This window comes from Pelodiscus sinensis, chromosome 6, assembly GCF_052426305.1.
Source record: "Pelodiscus sinensis isolate ZL-2025 chromosome 6, ASM5242630v1, whole genome shotgun sequence".
NCBI classification, from domain to species: domain Eukaryota; kingdom Metazoa; phylum Chordata; order Testudines; family Trionychidae; genus Pelodiscus; species Pelodiscus sinensis.
In genome coordinates this window covers 119,022,166-119,046,623 of record NC_143057.1, presented here as the reverse complement: position 1 = coordinate 119,046,623, position 24,458 = coordinate 119,022,166, and the positions used below count along the sequence as shown (strand labels likewise).

Genomic DNA, 24,458 nt, shown 5'->3' with positions numbered 1-24,458 from the left:
ACAGGTACACTAACATTTGAGTGCCCAGTGACAAGGTGTGACTAAGTCAGCAGCAAGAGTATCTGCTATCCCCTAGGGTGCACAAAGAATTGAGGTGAGATGCTCCAACTTTATAGACTAAAACAAACAACTGGGATACACAGCTTACGTACCGCCTTATGTATTTCACGGCATCTCTTTGTTCCTGATATATCAGACCTATTTATTGCTCTGTCACACCATCTTATCTTGTACTAGATTGGGGTGTATCTGTACTAGCCTTCTGAACTGTATTTACAGAAATATCTGGTGTGTTATTTTGCCAAGGCCAGACTTACTCAGCAGAAGAAGTACCTGTCAGTTGTAGGACCCATGTTAATGAGTCTAATTTAAGCTCACCTTGCTCAACTTGTATATTTGCCTCATTAACATGGGTCCTAAAATTGACAGGTACCTCTGCTGTTATATATATCTTGGTTTCTGTTCTTTCCCGTCCAGCTCTTCTAATGAAGTGGGTTTTACCCATGAAAGCTCATGATCGTATATATTTTTGTTAGTCTCTAAGGTGCAACAGAACTACTTGTTGTTTTCACACAGATCAAATATTTTGTGCATACTTAAATGGCCAGGTATGCATCTCACTGGTTAGCTACACCTGCAAATACACAAGTTGAACATGCTCTCTTTGTAAATGAATGCACAATTCAGTGGACTTTAAGAAGAGTTGCGGTAGTTCTGCTTTATTTTTTCCTACATAAACCCAGTGTAAGTAATTGTTACTTGGGGAAGGCAAGGAGTCTGTGCATCTCTCTCTTTACCCTGAGAAAGGGGGAGAACTTTATACAGCATAAGATGGATTTATCTGGGGTTCAGGTCCCACTGAGGCTGTGAATTTGGGTGCTGATGCAAGTCCTCTTAGCTGAGCTTTCCCAGAGCTGAGCTGATCTCAGTGTCTGTGTTATACTGCAGAGGGCTGTGACCCCATCTCTGAGTCACTGCTGGAGGATGTCAGAGGACCAGGGTCAGCAAGACAGAATTAAGAGGGGCTCAGGAGGAAAGGAAGATGGGCTCAGTGGGATTTCTGCACATCACGTGACAGTCCGCAGGGCATCTCTGTGACCGAACTCATCACAAAAAGGATGCTTACACTATAAGGGATCTGTTTTTCTTGTTGTATGGGTTCACTTGCAAAAGTTTCCAGTGTGCACTGACAGACAGACTCAACTTTAAGACTCTACCAGTTGCAACTTGTGTTCCTCAGCCACAGCATAAACCAAAAAATTGCAATGACAGCATGTAGCAATTACTGGAGAGACTCTATTGCACACTCTTACCTGTGGACGGTCGTATCCGTGGTGCAGTGTCACTGGGATAGGGGTCTCTGGGCCTCGTGCTCTCAAATGCGCACTGTGCTGTTTGGGGATGCAAAATCCCGGTCACTGAAGGAGAGGAGTTATAATACTGCGTTTGGGTTGGCATTTTCAGTCAGCGTCTAGTTGATCATGAGCAACAGGGCCAGCAAATCTTGACAGGGACTGGGTCCTGTTAAATTCCTCAGGAGTCAGTACCTCTCCTGCATTAGTGAAATAGCAAGAACAACATGTAAACCAAGTATTCAGAATGGTATTACCAGCATACACAATGGAAGGTATCTGTAAAGAAACGCATACATAGGCACCAGAATGAGGGGTTGTAGATGCACCCCATGCCCTTTGGGGGCATATGTTGTGTGTATTGCAAACACATCTACCACCACGTTTTGATAGAAAGGGTTTAGATACACCTAGCACCATGATGGCAGAAGGGAGTTTTTCCTAAACTAGGCAACCTTATTTGGAGGCAGGGGATATACCATTGCAAAACATTCTGTCTGGGGGGAGGGGTACAGATACACCTGTCCGGGGGGAGGAAGGGGTACAGACATGCTCTCAGAGGGAGAGGTGTACAGAGACACCTGTCTGAGGGCAGGGGTTCAAACACACCTATTGTAGGGAGGGATTCAGACACACCTGTCTGGGTAAAGGGGTGCAGACACAGCTGTCAGGGGGGAGGGTGCAGACACACCTTTCCACGGGGAGAGGGGGTGCAGATACACATGTCGGGAGGGAAAGGGGTGCAGACAACTGCCCTGGGAGGAGAGGGGTGCAGACACACCTGTCCAGTGGGAAGGGGAGTGCAGACACGCCTGCCCGGGGAAGAGAAGAGTGCAGACACGCCTGTCCAGGGGGAGAGGGGTGCAGACATACTTGTCGGGAGGGAGAGGGGTGCAGACACACCTGTCCAGGGGGAGAGGGGTGCAGACACACTTGTCGGGAGGGAGAAGGGTGCAGACACGCCTGTCCAGGGGGAGAGGGGTGCAGACACACCTGTCCAGGGGGAGAGGGGTGCAGACATACTTGTCGGGAGGGAGAGGGGTGCAGACACACCTGTCCAGGGGGAGAGGGGTGCAGACACACTTGTCGGGAGGGAGAAGGGTGCAGACACGCCTGTCCAGGGGGAGAGGGGTGCAGACACACCTGTCGGGGGGAGAGGGGTGCAGACACACCTGTCCGGGGGGAGGGTGCAGACACACCTGTCCGGGGGGGGGAGGGTGCAGACACACCTGTCCAGGGGGAGGAGGGTGCAGACACACCTGTCCGAGGGAGGGGGGTGCAGACACACCTGTCCGGGGGGAGGAGGGTGCAGACACACCTGTCCGGGGGGAGAGGGGTGCAGACACACCTGTCCGGGGGGAGGAGGGTGCAGACACACCTGTCCAGGGGGAGGGGGGTGCAGACACACCTGTCCGGGGGAGGGTGCAGACACACCTGTCCGGGGGGAGAGGGGTGCAGACACACCTGTCCGGGGGGAGGAGGGTGCAGACACACCTGTCCGGGGGGAGAGGGTGCAGACACACCTGTCCAGGGGGAGGGGGGTGCAGACACACCTGTCCGGGGGAGGGGGGTGCAGACACACCTGTCGGGGGGAGGGGGGTGCAGACACACCTGTCCAGGAGGAGAGGGGTGCAGACACACTTGTCGGGGGGAGGGGGGTGCAGACACACCTGTCCGGGGGGAGAGGGGTGCAGACACACCTGTCCGGGGGGAGAGGGGTGCAGACACACCTGTCCAGGGGAGGGAGGTGCAGACACACCTGTTCGGGGGGAGGGGGGTGCAGACACACCTGTCCGAGGGCGGCAGCGGCGCGCGGGAGCTAGCCCCAGGCCGGATTGCTCGCTGAGCTGCGGCTGCTGGAGAAGTTGCTAAGGACGCTGCTGGGCGGGGCCGGGGCCTGGCCGCAGAAGGCAGAGGACCGGGCCGGGGCGGTCTCTGCTTCGGGGGCGCTCCCGGCACAAGCCTCCCCCCTCTTCAGTGCAAGAATAAGGCGAGTTTGCCGGCAGCTTGCTCCAGTGGCTCCAGCTGCACAGCTTCCCCGCGCGGGGCTGTTGCACTAGGGGGGCAGCTGCGATTCAATTTCTCCTTTCTTTTATATGCATCAGCATCATGCCCAGAAGCCTTGGACACGGTCCCACGGAAACAGCCAGGAGAGTTGAACTGCGGGTTCTGTGGGGCTGGGGAGCATCTTTGAGCATCTTTTTGTTCTAGGTGTGTAAAGTGCCCTGCACAAAAGCAACTCTGATTATTTGAGGAGGCCTCTAAACTCAACTAAAATGCAAATACTTAGTTATGCCCACACTCCAGATCCCAAATTTGCTGCTGAGCCAGACGTGGTCTTCCAGATATGGACAGCAAAAAGAGGAAATTCAAAATACACTTTTTCTGGTTTCTTTATACATCTTTAAAAAGCAACACAGGCCTCAAATCCTTCCCATCCCCTCTGTAGATCACCTTCCTATATTTTGTGTTATGAATGAAGTTATTGTGACACATCAAAGAAATTGTGGGAATTATTATTATTAAGATATTACAACACTAATTTCACAATAAATTCCTTTATTGCAGCCAAACACCAAATGGTATTTACATAACTGCTCTAAATGTGCCTAAATAGGCACCATCATAAGCAATTTGCTGTACCAAAACAGTAACAAAACATTGAAACTCTGGACTGCTTACCTCCATATTGCTCAGCAGGTATTAGCCATAAATCCTTTGTGATAAGAGTTTTTGCCTCAGCTGCCCAGAATGCCCTATTACACTTTCAATTGGAAATCTACAGGAAAACCTCAGAAAGGGTTTAAATTCACCAAGATTATAGTTTGCTTCATTGAAGATAAAATGGGTGGTGATGGTATCAGGAACCTTTAAAATGCTTAAAACAGTCATTAAATCTCTAGATACAAATTTAAGAATACTTTAAATTAGAAAATATAGTAATGGCAACTATAGGGTTCTGTAAGGTGGTGGGAAATCCCATCGGAATGAATGGGAGCCCATAGAAACAATAGGGATGATGCAATTAAGGCAAATTATTGCATCCCTTCCTGTGGAGAATGACTCAGCAAAATCCCATACAGATACATTGTAGCCCATAGAAACAAATAGACCATCCAGACAGGAAACAACCAGGGTTCATCTAAAGATCAGCTGAAAAACCTCAGAGGAATACATTGAACCCATAAAGATACATGACACAGGATAGGAGCTTTCTATACATTTGACTAATGAACTTGTGCTAATTAGCAATCAACACATGCTAATTCCTGTGAGTTAATTAGTTGAGCTTGAGTGACACATGTCAGTGGACATACCATCAATTAGCATATACAAATTCCTGAAAGCTGATTGGCTGATTTACAATAATAAATTAATAGCTAATGAGCAGCAATTGTATATAAAGGCGACAACCAGAAGGCTACAATTGGTACAGGATGGGGTTCCGAAGAAGAATGGAATGCTTCTAGACACCTGGAAGAAAGAAGATGTATAAGGCGCTGTGAGGCAACCACACCCAGAGAATCTTTTGGGTAAGAAAGCTAACTATTGCCTTCCAGCAGCAGAGTAGCTAGCTACCTATTGTCACCAGCATCACCATCGGTCTCAAAGCAGCTATTACAGCAGTAGCAGCATCACAAGCAATGACTTTTAGTAAGTCACTAATACCGTCATTCCCTGGCTTCGACAGCACCTCGCTTGCGCTCACTAGCCTCCGTCCCTGGCAGCGACAGCGTCTCGCCCGCACTCGCTAGCCTCTTTCTCTGGCAGCTATCACACCAGTGGCATGAGTCCTCTCAGCATACTGAGGTTGCCTGTGTCAATGGCTATTTCTGCCACTCTACCAGTAGGAAGCCACCGTAGGCTTCTATATCTGCTACCTGGGGAGGAACTTCCCCTCCGTGAAAGCCACTACCACTGCAGCTACACTACCACCACAGCCACCACGTGTGACAATCTCTACCTGCTAACACAGCAGAAGGAGCTTTGTAAGACGGCTGAAAGGGATTTTTAAGAAGGCTTCTCTGTTTATTTTCTTCTATTTTAACATCCTAGAGCATGTAGGTTTCAAGTATAAATAAAACTGGATGTCTGTGGTCTGCGATCGCTCCCTACACATTCAATAATTGCCAGGCCAATGCTCAGGAGCGATGTATGGGGGAGGCATGAAGGGGCACGTGCCCACCTCCAATGCTAAAAACGACGTTGAGACAGCTCACCATTAGTTGCAGTCTTAATCCAGTGAAGATTTACAGCCACCTTTCCCCCATGGACTTTTCTCCCTGTCTTTTCCACTCCCCCTTGCTGACCAACATTTCTCTCATTGCTCATGGGTTCACACAGGCCCTAACATTTGAGATAACTCTGGTACGATGGTAGGTAGTACTGTCAGCTCTTTTTTAAAACAGATTCTCCTTGTCTTATGTCAGACCATCAGCAGCCACCCGTATCAGTCAAAAGGCTTCCTTTTTAGAAATTTCCCCTTAGTTCCTTAGTTACTCTTTGAACTAGACATCCTCCCTACTTCTTTCCTTCTGGCCTGACAACTCATTATATTCTAGGCCTTTCTTTTCGTTGGTAGTTAGAGCTTTTCTTTACAACTCTCCCCACAACAACCCTCTCTTGTATTCTTTAATCTCTACGGGAAAGAATTAATGGACACATCAGATATCTGAAAAGGGAATACACAAAAACCTGTTGGAGATCACTTTAATCTTCCTGGACACTCATCGATGGATCTCCAAGTTGCCATTTTGTTTCAGTCCAATTCCACAAGCCAAAAACACAGGGAAGGATTGGAACTCAACCTCATTCACAAGTTTAATTCTTATGCAAATGGTCTGTACAGTGATATAGGATGGCTGGCACACTATCTTCCACCTTTTAATGATTTGACCAAACAAACAATGGAGGTGCTAATGGTTCTTAACAGCGTCTTGTAACTATTTGAACTCTCTACTCACTGTCTCTCTTTTTCTTTTTCCTCTCTCCTTTTTCCTTCTCCCTCCTCCCCTTCCCTTATTTATTCTTGGATCTGGCCTTTAATACTCCAGCCATCTAAAGAAGTGGGTTTTGCCCACGAAAGCTCATAATACCATTTACATGTTTTGTTAGTCTTTAAGATGCTACTAGACTATTTGTTGTTTTTTACATTTTTCGTGTTACAGACTAACTCAGCTACCCTTCTGAAGCTTGTATGCTTTAGTTCAGCCCCATCACTAAACCATGGATACCACAGTGATGGGAACTTTAGGAACATGAAAATAATTATATCTTATCTCCCCTGTTCTGCTCATTTCCCATGGCAAGCTTCTCCTTCCCCTCCGTGATGCAAAGAATATTTCCATAGGATCATCTGCATATAAATAAATGGGAATGCCCTTATTTCATGTTCTGTTGTGGTCTGTTCTAGATCAATTCTTCACTTCTTCTGCCCCGATTGTGTAGCTGAATGCCTTCCAGTAGTGCATTAAAAAATGTGATTAACATCTGTTGTGTTGCTGGTTCTCTTCCTCAGCTTCCCCCAGGGGAGAATTGTGTGTGCAGCAAAGTGTTTTGGGCAGAGATTTGATTGTGAGGTTTGTTTGCTTTTTAACATACATGCAGTTATGATTTTATGTGCGAGAAGGCAGGTTAAAGAAGCACGCTTTGCGCTTGGAGTGAAAATCAGAGAAGTATGAGATGGCCCTTCGCTCCTGAGGAAGTTTGTTAGGCTGTGTAGGACCAACCTCCCAAGAAAGCTCTGTGGTTGCACAGACAAGCTTTATCGTGATGTCTGAAAGCTCAGTTGTGCCTGAGGAGTATAAGGGTGCGTCTAGACTGGCAAGATTTTGCTGCGCAAAAACTTGCCAGCTGTCTACACTGGCCGCTTGAATTTGCACAAGAGCACTGACTTTGTAATGTACAAAATCAGTGCTTCTTGTGCAAATACTTTCACACTCCCACTCAGGGATAAGCCCTCTTGCACAAGAATACTTGCGCAAGAGGGCCAGTGTAGACAGACACCTTAATTTTTTGCACAAGAAAGCCTGATGGCTAAAGCCTTTTTGCGCAAAAGCATCCTTGCCAATCTAGACGCTCTTTTGCGGAAATACTTTTAATGGAAAAACTTTTCCGTTAAAAGTATTTCCGCAAAATCATGTCAGTCTAGATGCAGCCTAAGTGTTTACTGCAGTCTTCCCTCCAGCGCTCTGGGGGTATGTCTACACTGCCACCCTAGTTCGAACTAGGGTGGCTAATGTAGGCATTCGAACTTGCAAATGAAGCCCGGGATTTAAATAACCCGGTCTTCATTTGCATGTTCCTGGGTGCCGCCATTTTTAAATGCCCCTGTAGTTCGAACTGCCTGCCCGCGGCTATATGTGGCACGGACTAGGTAGTTCGAATTAAAGCTCCTAATTTGAACTACCGTTATTCCTCCTGCGAGGAGGTTTAATGGTAGTTCGAATTAGGAGCTTTAATTTGAACTACCTAGTCCATGCCGCATATAGCCGTGGGCAGGTAGTTCGAACTATGGGGCATTTAAAAATGGCGGCACCCAGGAACTTGCAAATGAAGACCGGGATATTTAAATCCCGGGCTTCATTTGCAAGTTCGAATGCCTACATTAGCCACCCTAGTTCGAACTAGGGTGGCAGTGTAGACATGCCCCAGGTGATCTTTTAGGTAGGCAGGGCCTACACACTTTGTTTTAAAATAAAAACAAAGATCTTAGCATGGACGAGGGAAGCTCATTCTAAGGGAAGCTCATGCAGAGAGAGGAGGGCAGGTCTGATTGTGCCCATGGTAACCCATGTCGCTAAGGAAACATACTGCGGTGTTTTGTGATAATTGGAGTTTCTTAAGGGCTGCAGGTGCATGTCCAGGTGTATCCATTGCTGCATGGGAGCCCAGGGAGAGGGGGAGCTGACAAAGATGTGTAAAACCGAGGCCAGGTCATCACCCACCAGTATGCGACAGTCTCCCGTATCTAATGAAAGAGGGAAGAGTGTCATTGCCACGGCTCTCTTGCACAAACTGGGAAGGGAATAGGTTGAATTCAGAGGTCTTAGTCCAAGACTCCTTAAAAGTGCTTGGTACAGCTTGATGAGTGACTGTATTGAAATCTGGGGAAGTTGGGGGAATTCCAGGTTGGTGGGTATATCCAGATCAGATCCATGCTGTTTGAGAAGCTTTCCAGATCTATTCCATGAAGTAGGGTGACAGCTCTTCCCAGCAATTGGCACTAGGGCTGTGAGCCCTCAGGACTGATGGAGCAGTCTGTTCCTGGAGCAAAGGTGGGCATACTGGCAGCATGGTGACATAATGGCAATAATAATAATACTAGTCAAGGCTAAGGCCAGGAAGAGGGGGAGAGTGTCTGGCCTCAGACATCCATTCCCTTGAAAGAAATTGTCTGTCTTGTCGGGACATCCGCTCTGTCCTTATCAGCACTGGGAGCAAGGGGGAATTGTTAATGAGTAGCGGGCAAGAGTTAGCACTGTAAAATGCCCTCTAATCATTTAGAAATGATTAGAAATGTGGAAAAGGAAGCTACAGCTGCAGGAGCAGGGGCTGAGGCCCTAGAAGGAAGCATAATCTTTTGGGAGTTCTGTTCCTGGTGGGCATTTCTATGCTGGGAGACGAGCTACAGCAGGGGTGGGGAACCTAATGCTCAGGGGCCAGATATAGCCCCCAGCTTGCCTAGATACAGATCCTGAGGCTCTGGGCTCTGCCCCAGCATTGGGGAGCCCACAAAGGCACTCCAGCCCCCCTTCGCAGGGCTACAGCGTGCATAATCTACTAGCCCCAGTAGGCTGTGGCGTGTGAGAGGAATGTGGGGAGTGTGTTTCTCCTTCTCAGCTGGAGGTCCTATCAGTGAGGGTTCGGTTGTTGTTATTTTTCCCCCTTCTCACTTGTGTGCAGCCCCCGACTAATTTTTCTGGGGGTCAGCGGCCCCTGACCCAAAAATGGTTCCCCAGCCCTGAGCTACAGCCTCACGCTCACATTTAGGAAACCTCTCACTGACAATTTTCTCTAAAGTGAACGGTTTCCAGTTCCCCACCCCTGCAGTGTCCCCACCGGCAGGAGATGGGAGGGAATGGCTGGAGGAGCTGGAACCTGGTGCCCAAGGGACTGGGGCTCTCAAGCTGCTTCCAGTGGAGCTGGTGGTGGGCAAAACCAGCTGATCTATGCTGGTGGAAGGAGAGAGAGGAGTCTGATCTGAATCCATCCGTTGAGACAATAAGTTCGTTGCCCATTGAAGGAGACGAAGGATGGCATGCACTGCTACGGAGGGTAACACTGCGTACCTGCAATGTGAAGGAAATGAGCCATTTCTTGATTGTCGGCTTAGCTGAATATTCTGCAACACACTAGACTGCAATTATATCAGACAGAGTAAGTTTGTCTGCTCGTTCTTTCCCTTGCCACGTTTCCTCTTCTTGATTGACTAATCACCAACCATAATGACAAGCAGCTGGAGGAAGGAAGCACACCCATCAGTTTTAATGTCAGCAAGAATGAGCACTAATTCCTCCAGTCGTATTCATCTCGAAGCTACATCTCCAAAGCAATTTCAGTCTCCTTCATAGCGGAACAGTTAACTCTAAGAGGGCAGCATTTCTCTCACCAGTCCCTAGTTTCAGCTGCTTGTACACTGGAGCAATAGAAAATAGGAATGTAATAGGATAATCATTTACAGGATTAACTGTTAAGCCTGGGCTTGTCAGTTGCCATGAACAGTTACATGAAGGCTTCCACCCCTCACTTCTGGGGAGCCCACAGCATCAGACAGCAGCCACCTCCTTGGGAGTAGGGGAGGAGCTGGGAGCCGGTATGCATCAGGATCTGGATTAAAAGCCAACTCCTGGTGCACACCGGGTCCTGGGGAGCTGTCTGCCACCTTGCACTGCTGCAGGTGGTAGCTGGCTCCCCAGGAACAAGGTGGGATCCAGGAGCCAGTACCCGCTGGGAGCCGGCTTAAAAGCTAGCTCCCAGCACACACCAGCTCCTGGGGAGCTGGCTGCCACCCTGGGCTGCAGGTACATGTAACTGCTGTCATTTTCAGTGGTTACACAATTACCCGCTCTTTAACATCCCTAATAGAAACCCCCAGGCATGGAAAATTTCTGACTTCCAGGAAAATTAAGGGCTTCCTATATGGTTTTCTGTATTCTCACAAACCCATGAAAACTGGTGTTTTAATTCTTTTGGTTCTGAAAAGATCATGTAAACCAGCGGTGGAGAACCTAAGGCCTGGGGGCTGGATGCAAACCCCAGCCTGCCTGAATCCAGCCCCCAAGGCTTGGGGCTCTCCCCTGCCCCCCCATCTGCATTGGGGAGCCCAGGGTGGTGCTCCAGTCCCCCCACTGTCCACCCACAGGGCTGGAGAACACACAATCTACTAGTCTAGGCTCTGGTGTGCAAGGCGGGGGGGGAGGGATGTAGGGAGTATCTTTCTGCTTGCTAGTTGTGGGTTGCCTCAGTGAGGGTTTTGTTTTGGAGTTTTTTTTTTTTTTTGCTTCTCACTTGTGTGCAGCCCCCGACTGATTTTTTTTTCCTGTGGGTCAGCAGCCCCCAACCAAGAAAGGTTCCCCACCCCTGATGTAAACAGATGCACCACAGCTTGTAAATCTGCAGCCAGCCAGAATGAATCAGTAGCATCTAAAGATGTGTAAGATCCCTCTGTTCATTGCTTTAGGGTAATCTCTTTTTGGCCTGATTAGAATAGTTTTAAATAAACCAAACATTGTTAACCATTTCACTGCTAATCACTGTATCATAAAATGCCCAACTAACATGCTTACCCACTTGGGCTATGTCCACACAGCTTCCTTCTTCTGCAAAAACCTATGCAAATGAAGCACAGATTAGCATATTGCCACGCTTCATTTGCATAATTAATTTTGACCGTTTTTGTGCAAAAAGATGCCATCTACACAACACCTTTTTGTGCAAAAAACACCTCTTGCACAAGAGCCATTCTTCCTCATTTTTTAGGAAGAACGGCTCCTGTGCAAGAGGGGTTTTTTGTGCAAAACCGGCTAATTAATTATGCAAATGAAGTGTGGCAATATGCTAATCCACGCTTCATTTGCATAGGCTTTTGCAGAAGAAGGAAGCTGTGTAGACATAGCCTAAATGTGCATTACACAGCTCTCCCCACTCAACTGGAACAATTTTCTTGGTTCCCCATGCGAAGTAGCATTTAGAATGAACTTGTGGGCTGCAACATTACTTCCTTAATGTCACTTAACCCCTGTGATGGGATTTTTAGACTTTTCAGTGCAGATAACAGAAATCACACCTGCAGGAGTTATTAGGCTTAACATAAACAAACTGAACAAGATGGTGCCTAGAAACAGCAGTGATGGGAGTACTATTAGAGCAGAGATAGAAAGATGCAGAAGCTGACAATTTCCAGGTGAGAGTTTTTAGTGTCCCTGTGCTGGAAGTTCTCAGGTTAATAATTCCCACCTTCAAGGATCAGAATGAGGTCAAGACTTTGATATAGTTTCAATGTATAAGGGCATCACTATAGCATCTGTATGTGAAGTTTGCAACACAATGTCAGATTCCTCTCTGCAAAGTTATCCTCAGTAACAGCATCTGTAAAATATCCTGAGGAAAGTTTCTCTTACAACCAAGTAACAACCAAGAATGAATTGCATCTAGGAAATTGTCTACAATAAGGAAGTGAAGAGTCCGGTCCTTTTGCAGACAGAAATGATGTTACTCAATTTGGTGTAAGGAACCTGGATACATGGGGACAAATTCATTAGAAATACATAGATCGGAGTGAATTGCAGATCAAAGCATTTTAAGATTTCAGTTTAATACTGCAGGATTTACCATTCAGGTACAATCATTGGATTCTCAGATGGTGTAAACTGAACTAGCTGAATTGACTTCACTTTCTATTTACAAGCTGGTTTATACCAGCTGAGGTCTGGCCCTCTGTTTTTCAGAGACAATGAACTGTAAAAGACACAAATTAGTACGGAAGCACAAAAAGAAGTGGCACAAAGTTTGCTTTTCCAATGAAATTGTTAGACTGTTTATTTCATAGTTAAATTATCTTTCAAACACAGTGACACAGATGAAAAAAATACCCTGATTACTCTTTTAGTTATGGCTTACATCAATTGATAGGCTTCTATCACAACCATAATATAGCTAACAAGAACAATAAGCAAAAATTACAAGGTGGAAGATTTCAGTAAACCGTGTGTCAATGAACATGAGATCATTAACAAATCGGCATGAAACTAAGGAGACTCTGAATTTCCCCCCCCCCCACCACCACCTAAAATTGCCAAAAAACCAAAATATTTATTTTAGTAATAGCCCAAGTTCCATCAGTACGAACACAGACATTTGCTCCAGTGACTTGGAGCACCTCCATCAGATGAAAATGGAGGATGTAAAACCATAATTTTCCCCTCTCTTTTTCAACTTTGTGAAGGCCTCTTTTGAATACAGTACAATTTACATTTGTTGAACACTGATGTCTGGTGAGAGACCTTGTGATTTACAATAAGGGGGACACAGGAAAGAAGCAAAAAAGAAATCGCTATCTCCTGTTTAGGTATAGAAGCAAGCAGCTTTCTTCATCACTAAATAAACAGACCATCACATGTACATAAGTGTGTACCACATCTTATAACACAAGGTGGTGTAATAGACAAGAGTGAGTTTAGTCCTGCTTGCTTCTAACCATTAATGTTGGCATCACCCATGGTGCACACAAATTATATGGACTAGTGAACACACTTCAGTTCCTTGTCCATTTTAGTGCAGTTCAACAGGATCCAAGTACCAAGATAAAGCCAACATATTACCTTCTTTCCTTGCACAAATTAGTAATACTAATTTGTAATTATCCTGCATGCTGACTCCTATTTCAATGACCGGTGTTATTAAGAATAATGCACATCAGCTCACCTAAAGATCAAACATCAAGAACATTTATGGCTTTCTAAAGGGAAACTCAGACATATCAAAGCATGATCATTTATGTACAAGCTTCCAACCCTGTGTGCTTTCAACCAGTTTTGTTCTTCCTCTAGTCTCTCAGTAAGACACTTCCCTGCATTCTTTATGTACCTCAGACACTCAGTGTGAGGTTCGCAAGGCATGCAGTATCTGGCCCCTAAATGTGAACATTAGTGGACGTTTGGATTTCTTCCAGGGTTACTGAAAAGCACTTTCCTAAGAACAGTTACTGTTGCTTTTGAACATGCAAATGACACACTAATACCACATGGCTTCATCTACATTAAAAGGACCACAGTGTGATAGGTTTTGCCTGAAAGTTTAAATAACAAGGTGTGGGCCCTATCTCCCCTTTGAGCCAATGGCAAAACTCACAATGACCTCAAAAGGAGCAGGTTTGGGTCCTCATCCTGAATAGTTAATATCACCAAGAAATGCCACAAAGCTACTTAAAGATAACACAGACCTATCCCTTTTCTCAAGATGCGTAGTTTGTGCACATACACAGTTGTGTATGGAAGTCTCATTAATAACTGATGCTCCTGTGATTTTTTTTGTATGGCAATTTACGTTGCTTCAGTTAAATGCTTTGCATAGATTATTTAAAATGTAACACTTCTCAGATATAACTATGAAGGTGCAGATATTGGGGGAGCAGGGCAGGGAGGGAAACAACTTTTTTGCATCCAGTTAGGATTTTATTTCTGTTTATGCATGTACACAATTAAAAACACAATATTGCTACTGCACACTATCTGTAATTTATAAAAAACCTCATTTTCTATTAAAACAACTCTCTGACAAACAAAGGGCTGATCCTGCCATTCACACTCACAGCCCAACCCTCTGAACCTTTGGGGTCCAAAGCACACTGAAGTCAATTAGTATCTTGCTAATCATTCATTGGGCTTTGGATTGGGCCCTAAACACACTGAACATCTGCTTAGAAATGGAGCTTAATTCACAAATCAGAAGATACCTCCGTTGACTCCAAAATTCCATGAAAAATACTGCAATATGCCCCTTTACCCCAGTAAAGGATGTGGGATTTTGTAACAGTGGGATTTTTGCTCACTAGATAAAAGAGTTCTCTGTACACTGAGATGGAAACCAGATAGAAAAGGGACTTCTTCAGGGTTAATAATAGAGGTGGGCAAATAACAGGTTGTTTGGTTCACTACCAATTCTGAAAAATATCAGAAAAAAATATTAGTTTTGTATTAAAATCTAAATATTTTGGCTTGGATCATTTTTTAATGTTTTGGATTCAAAATATGAAATTAAAGGAAATTTGAAAAAAAAATGTTGTTTTAAACCAAAACATCAGAATGTTTTGTTTTGAAAATGTCAGAATGAAACATTTTTATTTTTTTTCCTAGATTGTTTTTAGGTTTGTTTTCTGACTAAAACAGTTTGGTGACATTGTCACAAATTCACAAACGGCTTCAGTGTCACTGAATTTGCATTTTTGTGGAAAATTTTCAGTCAAAAAATTACATCCAGATCCAACTACAAGCTATTCAGAAGAGCAGCTCCCTTCTTTTTAAAGACAGGGTTCTGATGGCAAATAGCAAGGCCTCATAAGAGTCCCAGAAGGAAGAAAGCCTCCTGCTACTTGTCCTAGCACCTCTCATTCATGACCTTCTCCTACTTATGCAAAGAAATGATTCTAGCAGAGACAGCTGCATCACTCACTACCGTATAAAATCTAACACTGGCAATATTACGGGGTCAGCGATATTATCGACCAACCTATTCACTCTCTTGTCAATGTTCTGATTGATTTAATGAACCATCCGATCAGTGTAAATTATTCACGGAACACTGAGTTTTGTGGCCCTTTCTTACTTCATCTACTCATCCCAGGCAGTGGTGAAAATAACTTACAAGTTCTATCCTATTGCATCCAGGTCCCTGCCAGTTCTTTACATAGATCTCCATCAGCTTTTGCTGCAACTCAGCCAGCTCTTGCCGGAGCTGCGCTCCTGGGCGCACCTACTTACTTTCACTTGTGACCCCAGGTGAATTACTCCTTTCTTCCACCAAGCCTTACTGCGGGGAATCTATGTGAGACTGTGGGGGAATGACTTCTGCCTCCCACCCCCAAATTGAGCAGCAACTATGCAGCAATTACTTACAGCTTCCAAGATGTAATTCCACAGTAATGCAGCCTCAGTGCATACTGGTGGCTACTGCCTGTCACACTCTTCCCTTTTGTGAAACAAGACAGAACTATGTAGCACTTTAAAACTGTCCATGAAAAATACTGCAATATGCCCCTTTATCTGTCTTTTGTTTCAGCTAGGCCAGACTAACATGGCTGCATCTCTATCCCTATTCCCTATGTGGGTTTTCTAGCCAATGAGTTGGCCTGATCAGATGCTCCCATGGCAACCCTTCAAGGAGCACTGCTCTATGACAGGCCAGAAGGGGAGAGCACATCTACCCAGCCTGTGGTAGTGAGCCTCCCATGCTAAGAATAACAATATAGACACAGCAGCTCAAGGGCTTCATAACCAGAGCTCCAGTCTGAAGCACCCTTCCAAGCACTGTCAACACAGCCATTTTTAGAGTGCAAGCATGAGCCCACTAACCCAAACCTGCAGAACGGGCTGGCAGGCGTGCTGCCATGAAGTGCATGAACATAGTGTCTCCCTGTGCGGTCTGGGATCCGACTTTCCTCTACCCCAGTTGTGCTGTAATACATAATACTAATACCCCTCAGCCCGCCTGGACCAACAGTAAGGGCTGAACGTGAGCTCTGTAGAGCTATAAGCAAGAGGCTGTATTACTTATGCTAAATGATTAACTCCTCTAGCTGGAAGCTCTAGCTGATTCATGAACCTCTTCATGGGCGGCAGGTGAACCCTTATTTTGGGGAGGCAAGCCCGCCAGCCCTGCTCCGTCTGCCCCCACAAGCCAGAGCCCCAAAGCCTTCTGCCATAAAAGGAAAAACCTCAGGGTTCCTCCAGACCAGAGGATTCCCAACTGGCCTGCCCCAGCCACATAAAGCCATGCCACTGCCCCCTCCCCTAGCACCATACCGAGCTGCTCCCCTGGCCTGTGAACACCAGGCCAGCCCCAGTGTCTGACTGAGCCAGCAACCTTCCTGAGCACTGGAATATCCCTAGTGCCATCAGTAGGGCCAGGCCAAGCCGTCAGGTGAGCAGTGAGGATCTTCTGGGATAGAGGAAGGAGTGGGGTTCCTGAGGAAGAGGGAGGCACCACAGCCCAGTTGTCTGGCAGAGGGGTCGGCAGCAGTGTCTTGCGTTCTCTGGCTTATTATTCCCACTGCCCATGAACCTCTTCATGGAACAGCCATTAAACATGGAGCAATCCCATCCCCTCTTCTTGCCCTACACCACGTACATTGCTATCCAGTGTGAGCCTGTGTTCTCCAGGTACTATCATCACTTCGCATCATGTTTTGAGGTTCATCTACTACAGCTTTTCTCTGAGTGTCCTGTGGATAATATCAGTATCCAGGGACAAACTCCTAATATTATCTCCCCCCCTCCCATTCCTGTCTCCATTTTTCACATTAACCTTCAAAAGTGATGCTGTAGAGCTGGACAAGTCCCTGCTTTGGTGCCAAAGACCTGCTGCCTTTCCTGTCTGACATTTCAGAAATGGACCAGGTGCTTCATCAACTCCTCCTCTGGCTGGCACCACAGTGTGCAGCACACCATCCCTTCTTTCCTTAAAAGAGCATTGATGACCATTGGTTAGCACCCAGATAGACCTCCTTTTTAAAAAGCCTTTTAAAAAAGAATACATTAGCGCTGGATATTGAGTGCCTGGATGAAGGAGAAGGGAAGCAAAATACCATCCAATCTGATCAACTTCCTGGTTTCATGAAGATATTTTCCTAAGCTTAGCAGAACTTGAACAGGGTAAGAAATTAGGGTATTAGAAAAGGGTGGTGGGGCTCTCCATAAAGTTCTTCTTTTCCTACCTTTGATTAAGCTGCATCTACAGCATCAGGCAGGGTGACTATGCCATAAACTGTGTAACATTTCCACTGTGCCTCTGAGAAGTGTTGTTTCCCTCCATTATATTTCATTGCATCCTGGGAAAGAGTGGAACAGCATTGCATGGTTTCACCCCACCCCAACCTGACAGCTGCTCTATGCAGCTAGACCCTTTCAGCTGCACAGAGCCCACTGAAGTCATGGTGGGAATGCAGGCATCTGACTTTATGGTGCCTAATGGAGAATCATGGCCCAAGATGAGAATTGGGCTAAAGTTTCTACTTGGGACATTTTAAAATCTGCATTCATTTTTCAAGAGTCAACCTTTGGAGCAACACTCTGCAAAACATAAGGCCAGGTAAACAAACTCCAGGAAATAGCATACATGTTATTTCATAGGCTAATTAGCTACAATAGGAGGGGGGGTAGATTTACACAGTTTATGTATGACTGTAGATATCTAATTCTACAGAACTATGTACAGTATAAGGAAAAGCTTCATACATGTATTTGGGGCCTATTTCTGTAGTCCCTACACAAACAAAATTCCCATTTACTTTGATGGGAATTTTGTCTGGATAAACATTGCAAGACCTTTGGTGCTGATGTGTAAATATCTTGCATATATATTTTAAATAGTTTAAAAAGAGTAATTATAGAATCATAATCCATTTCTAAATACAGTAAAACTGCATCTATTACAGTGTAACCCAGGTTGAGGTATGATAATTAGTTATATAAAGCAAACGGAAGGAAAGGCCTGTTACCCTGTAGTTATGTTTTCCATTATTCCCTTTCCTGTCTTAAAAATTGACAAACTTTCTTATAACAAAAAGGCAGATTTATGTAACCCACACACCTGTTGGGTGTGGTGCACTGTCCCATCCAGTGGCACCAAGACTAATTACAAAGAGAATAAGGATTCTGCTCTACAGCCTTAGTTAATAACCAGCTGGCTTTTAGATCATTCAGTAGAGGCTCATACACTAAGCTCCGAAGGTCCCAGATTCAATTCTACCTGTCGGTGTTACATTTGCGCCATTTTCTCCCCACTTATAGATGCTTTTCCAAATCTTTCCTTGTTATAAGTATCTGTCATGATATACCAGACCCTTCTCAGTCACTGTTGCTCACATGAACCTTTAAAGCAAAGAAATATCCTCAGCAAAGAAAGTAGCCTTAGCAAAAGGTTCAACAAAGAAATATTGAGCCAAATGCTGATGTCATTATTCAATCCATATGCAGGCAGAACTAGCCAAAGCTGAGTTAGGGATTCAGGATCATTCTTATTACAAAGCTTAACCCATAACAAAAAGGAATGTTGCCTAGAGATCTAGGCAAGGCACTGTGCACCAGTTCTAATCCTAGCTTTGACACTGACTCATTTTGTGATCATGCATCTAATTTACCTCTGCCTCAAGTTTCTCCAAGTGTAAAATGAGGATGTTAATACTTAGCAACCTCAGCAGGGCATGGTGAGGATAAGCTAGTTGGTGTTTGTGTAACACTTTAAGGATGATAATTGTTATGCACATTCTAATAATAATAATGACTTTTATTTAACACTTTTCCTCTTAGGCTCTCAAGGTGTTTTGTGAACTGTAGATAACCACTATTATCCCTATTTCACAGATAGAGAAACCAAGGCCCAGAAGTTAAAATGACTTCTGTAAGATCACTCAGCAAGTTAGCATCAGCAGTGGCAATAAAACTCAGGCCTCTTAATCCCACAAAAATGCCCTAGCCACTTGTCCACATCGCTCTGTAAATAATACTTTTTACCATCAAGGCCCTATTCATGCATACATTAGTTTAGGCAACACACCAAAGATGCAAACTTTTTGCATATTAAATAAAGGAAAACCATTCCATGTACTCAGGCATTCATCCACTCATCTATTCTGTGCTTAGTATTTTATGCTTGTTAAATACAAATTAATGCTTGCTCAAATGTAATATACCTTTTGTGCCTACAGCATGACAACAAAAATACAAGACTCTGAAGCACTGGCATATCTTCTGTGTCACTTGATATTTTCCCCTGTGATCTTTCCCATGAGTCCAGAAATGCTATAATCAAATTTAGGGATGGGTATTACATAGTCAACAGGCTACAGACTTTTAACTATCACAGTATTTCCTGATCTAAACAAAGGGAGGTATGGTGACCTCTTCAACAGCATTCTGGTCACTGCTGTTAAACAGAGTTTTTAATGAAGACCACAGTACTTCTCTTCCTTTTAGATTTGTTTTATGTTTGGTTTATAATGGAAATAATTATGATAGACATAAGGACTGGGAGGACTCTGAAACGAAATTTCAAGAGAGTGAACTAATATCTTGCAAGAAATGCTTCTGGGATCTCTATATTGTAACACCCTAGACCCTGATTTGAACTCAAACCCTACCCAAAACTTTATATCTGATCCTACTGTAGTCCCGTAAATGTGCACTGCTCTTTGCATGCCAGTTAAGGCATGTTTCCTCACTGAAGGTTTCAAAACTAAATAAGACAAAGACATTGGACAATAATTCAGGTGAGGAAGATGAGAAAGTGTGTTGTTTGAAGAGGTGAGGTTGGAGGAAGAGAGAGAGGACAACAAAAGTGTCTCAGGTCAGGTAAATGAAGCACGAAGGTGAGAGAACTATCAAGATGTAGGAAGCCGTGTCAAAAGTTTGGGAAGTGCATGGGCAGAGGAGCGGGACAGGGAGAAAGACGAGATGTGAGATAAAGGTGGGGCAAGATTATAGCAGGCTGTCTAGTGGACTGAATTTCATGTAGCAAAAGACAGAGAACCAATGGAGGATCTTACAAAAAGACCAATATGACAGAACTGGGAGACAGAAAGAAGGCTGGAAAGAAGAGGTGAGAAGTTACAGTAAAATAGATGAAAGAGAACCAGCAAGTACATTAGTAATGGTGGGGTAAAGAAGGGGCAAATACTGTTGATAATCAAGAAGCTGAATTTAGACAATTTGGTGAGAGCTTGGCTATAGAGGGAATAAGAAGATCCCTCTACACTAAGATCGTTGCCTGGGAAGATAGGAAGGAGAGTGTAGTTGTCAATGGAGAGACAGAATTAGAGCTGCTACTATTAGAAACAATAGGAGTTTGTGTTTGCCTTCCAGTGGGCCTTTAGCCGTGGATGAATGGAGGTAAGAAGGATTAGGTACTAAACTGATACAAATATGATAATAGCCATGGAGAGAGAGGTCTATGGATTAAAGCCAAACAGCAGGAGAAAAATCTCAGGGTCAGGAAAAGGAAGAAGGGAAGGAAATCGTGTTGAAATAGTGCAGAGAAGGAAGAGATCTTGTCAGATTTGATTTTGGAAAAGGATGGCTAAATAATCCTTGTCTGGATCCGACTTTCGCCTCCTTAGCCAATCTCTAATAGGGATGAAGAATCAGAATACCCTGAAGCCATTAAAAACTCTGGGATGAGTGGTATTAGCTCTCTACTATAAGCCATTAAAATAAGTACTGGAATTAAATCAATCTGTCCACCAGATTAAACAAATTTCATGAAGTCTGGACTAACTTGGCATCAAACTGACATCAACAGATCAAGAGTTAGATCTCAGCAGATCCAGTAACAACAAACATAAGGGTTCTTTCTCTACTATGTCTTTTAATCTCTCTTTAATCACACCTTTGTTTTTTCAATGGGTAAGTACTTTCTAGTCTGCCAAAATGGCATTTCCCATGTAGCTAGATGAGGTGTGGCTAGTTCAGAGCCCACCCTCCATGTTATTTAGAGACTTTCAAAACACTGAGCCAGATTTGATTATACATGTTTTCCAAATTACTGATACTATCTGAGAGGTGGCTAAACATAATTTCAGATTAAGGGCTTGTCTATACCTCAAATTTTTGCCACTTCAGTTATGCCAAGTTGAAGTAGAAAAAGTTCCTAGTGTAACACACCTGTAACGGTATGAAAGTGCTTATACTGGCATAGTTGATTTCTGTGTAAGAACTGAAATAAGCTACACTAGTATAAGGCATCTTTTACAAAACTACAGCTACTCTAGGGCTTTTACCATCATAACTTTGGCCAGGTCTAAATTAAAGGGGAAAGTCAAATTAAGATACACAACACCAGCTATGTTAATTATGTAGCTGGAGTCGACATATCTTGTGTTAAGTAGAGTCAGAAGTCCATAGCTGGTGACTGCAGAAGCAAACACAAACCATTAGCTTTTTTTTGCTAAAGGGAAAGTGAGTCAGGCTGTGAGAAAGAAAACCTGTTTGGGGAAGGGAAGAAGTGTAAGACACAAGGAAAACCAAAGAAGAGATCTGACAAGACTGATGCAGTCATTTTACTGGGAATTGCAGTTTAATCACCTGTTCTATCCTACCTGGATTCTCACGGATGTTCTAACCTGACCATGAGATACTACATCGACCTACTTCGTGGATGTGATGTGCCATTACACAATAAAGATCATCGCTTATACCTCTTCCCTTACAACTGCAATAATGTTTAAAGAATATGTTTTAAATCCCTAATGCAAGAGAACAGCAGGTTCAATAAAATCAACAATGTCCAGTTGTTTATGATTCAAAACACCTATCTACTGCCCTGCAGTATGTGTTAAAATTCACCTTACCCAGTGGGTTCAGTTTGGTGCTTTTCCTGAAAGTGAAATGATAGCTACACTAATGTGCTCTGTATATCTCTAAAATCTATTGAAAATGTGCTTCTTGGTTTGATTTCCAGGGCAGTGTATTTCCTATGATGGACAAATTTCACTTCACCCAGATCACGTAACCCTAACCCCGCTAGCAGGAAGGATGCTGGAATCCCAGCTTCTATGGGACACAATGCCTTGAGAAATTGATTCAAACAATTATTGCATAATTTCAGGATGTAATAAAACTCTTCTACACTAAACATAGACACTGAGTTCCTGTCACGCTTTTACATCAGAGGACAAATCATCACCATCAACAGCAACTGCAAGTCCCTGTATGAACCCGCAGGATCCCCTTGCTGTGCATGTGGAGGAAGTTGAAGATTTCGGAGGGCATTGCATGGAAGCCAGGGCGAGGTTTGACATTGTCATAGTAATGGTGAGTTATAAAAATCCCTGAGGGGTTCATGGGAAAAGCCCAAAAGCCAAAAAGGTGGACCTCTTCACAGAGCTCCAGAGCAGCAGTCACGAGAATCAATCCCGTGCTAATCCGCTTGGCACGCACCCCCTGACTGAGCCAGTAGCGTGAAACATTGATGAGATACTGAGGGTGGAAATAGTAGACAGCTTGCTGAGATTCAAAATCATCCAGCACGTATTTGACCCGGATAGAGACATCCGTGTTGCGGGTGTTGTAGAAAGCAGGCAGCAACACGGATGCATTTTCATAAACCTGCAGCACCTCGTAGAAAGGCTTCCTCCATTTCTCCAGCTTATGGAATCTAAAGAAAAAAGGATGCAAGTGAGGATCAGGGTGTAAGGTTCAATGTGACTTAAACAAACAGATTTCAATAAAAATTCCTTGGCACAATGAAACACCCCTAATCTTAATCAGCAGGGCTGCTTGCAACATTTCTTTTGAAATGATGTTTCAGTGACAAACAGAAAATGCATTTAGCTCTGTAGCAGGTAAGAAATTTGTCAGTAAAGTTTTGGTAAGAAAAAGGGAAGGGGAGAGAGAAAAAAATAATGAAAATATTAATTTTTCCCAACCAGTAAATCCTTTGACTAGAGGACAAAAAATAAGTAAAAATGTCCACAAGAATATCATCACTTATTTTTTCCATGAAAACTTATGTGGAAAACTTTACATTTTGATTTTTTTTATCATTGCATTCAATATGCATTAACATACATCAGTACCGGGGATTATACAAGCATTAATATCACCTCAGAGCCGAAATTTTAATTAAATATCTAAAATGTACAGTTAAAAGAAGCCTGTATCTGTTGTGGCCAAATCCCATTCACATAACTCTTACTGAATGGATTCCTTGAGTGAGGCAAGCAGGATGCACCAGTAAGACCCCAGTCCTGCAAGCATGTAAGCATGCGATCAACACTATGCATGTGAGTGGTCCCTTTGATTCAATGGCAACACACAAAGCCCTGCTTAACTTTAAACACTTGCTGCTAATTTCAATGGGACGTAAGCATGTGCTTATATGCTTTGGCCAGAATGTTGCCTATTATATGATCGATCCTTCAGGTCTTGACTCACTGCAGCCAGATTTTGTGTGACACTGATGTTTGTCCGGTTTGCAAAGACACAGAAGGAAATTCTAAAAGGGGTTAAAAAAAATAAATGAATTGACCTTTCAGTAATAATGCTGGGATTGACTGTCACGACGTCTGTCTTTACACCAACATCTACTGTATATTTCTCAGATATAGGTGGTAAATTGCATCTAAAGGAAAGAAGCAAAAAGCAAGTTCAAGAATGCCTTGCAGCTGTTCAGGATGAGAATATGGAACTGTGTTTAAACATTTGTTATAAACAGAAAAATTAGAAGTAGACTGTGAATTAAGCATTATGATACACATAATCTGATGGAGCGTGGCATATTGGTCCTGCCTTAGGGTATATCTAGACTGCATCCTTCTGTCTGCAGGGGGATGCAGATTAGGCAAGTCAACATTGCAAATGAGGCAGGGATTTAAATATCCTGTGCCTAATTTGCATAAAATGGCCACCGTGTTTTGCTGACTCAGCACTTTGTCGGCAAAAAGCAGCAGTCTGGAGGGGGATCTGTCAAGAAAGAAAGCCTTTTCCTGTAAACCTCTTTGCAGGAGGCATAAGGGATCTGTCAAAAAAGGCTTTCTTTCTCGACAGATCCCCCTCTAGACTGCCGCTTTTTGCTGACAAAGTGCTGAGTCAGCAAAATGTGGTGGCCATTTTTATGCAAATTAGGCACCGGATATTTAAATCCCTGCCTCATTTGCAATATCGACCTACCTAATCTGCATCCCTCTGCCGACTGAGGGATGCAGTCTAGACATACCCTTAGTGTGGTGGGAAGATGGACTAATTTCTTGCGGTCCTGTCCAGCCATATATTACTATGATTCTAAAATAAACTGATGCTTCAGCTGCATGCTGCAGGTCATAAATTGTTAATGTCAGTGTTTGTAAAAACAATATTCACGCCTCCTCGCTCATGTGTATGCAAATCTGTGCACGCC

At 44.1% G+C, this 24,458-nt stretch overlaps 1 protein-coding gene across 7 annotated transcripts in view; it reads right to left on the bottom strand.

Annotated features, from left to right (window-relative positions):
- Positions 1-24,458, bottom strand: part of ST8SIA5 (ST8 alpha-N-acetyl-neuraminide alpha-2,8-sialyltransferase 5) — a 230,207-nt gene that overhangs the window by 105,516 nt on the left and 100,233 nt on the right. For 6 of the 7 annotated variants that reach the window (XR_016349963.1, XR_016349960.1, XR_016349961.1 and 3 more), the window contains 2 exons: positions 23,592-23,684; positions 19,469-22,718 (listed from right to left, as the gene is read on the bottom strand). Coding sequence is in view for 1 of the 7 variants with exons in the window: in XM_075932719.2 (XP_075788834.2) it covers positions 22,250-22,718; positions 23,592-23,684 (562 nt within the window). In the remaining 6 variants the exon portion in view is untranslated. Of the gene's footprint in view, positions 1-12,350; positions 22,719-23,591; positions 23,685-24,458 lie in introns of those variants that run through there. The other variant, XM_075932719.2, reaches the window with a different exon arrangement.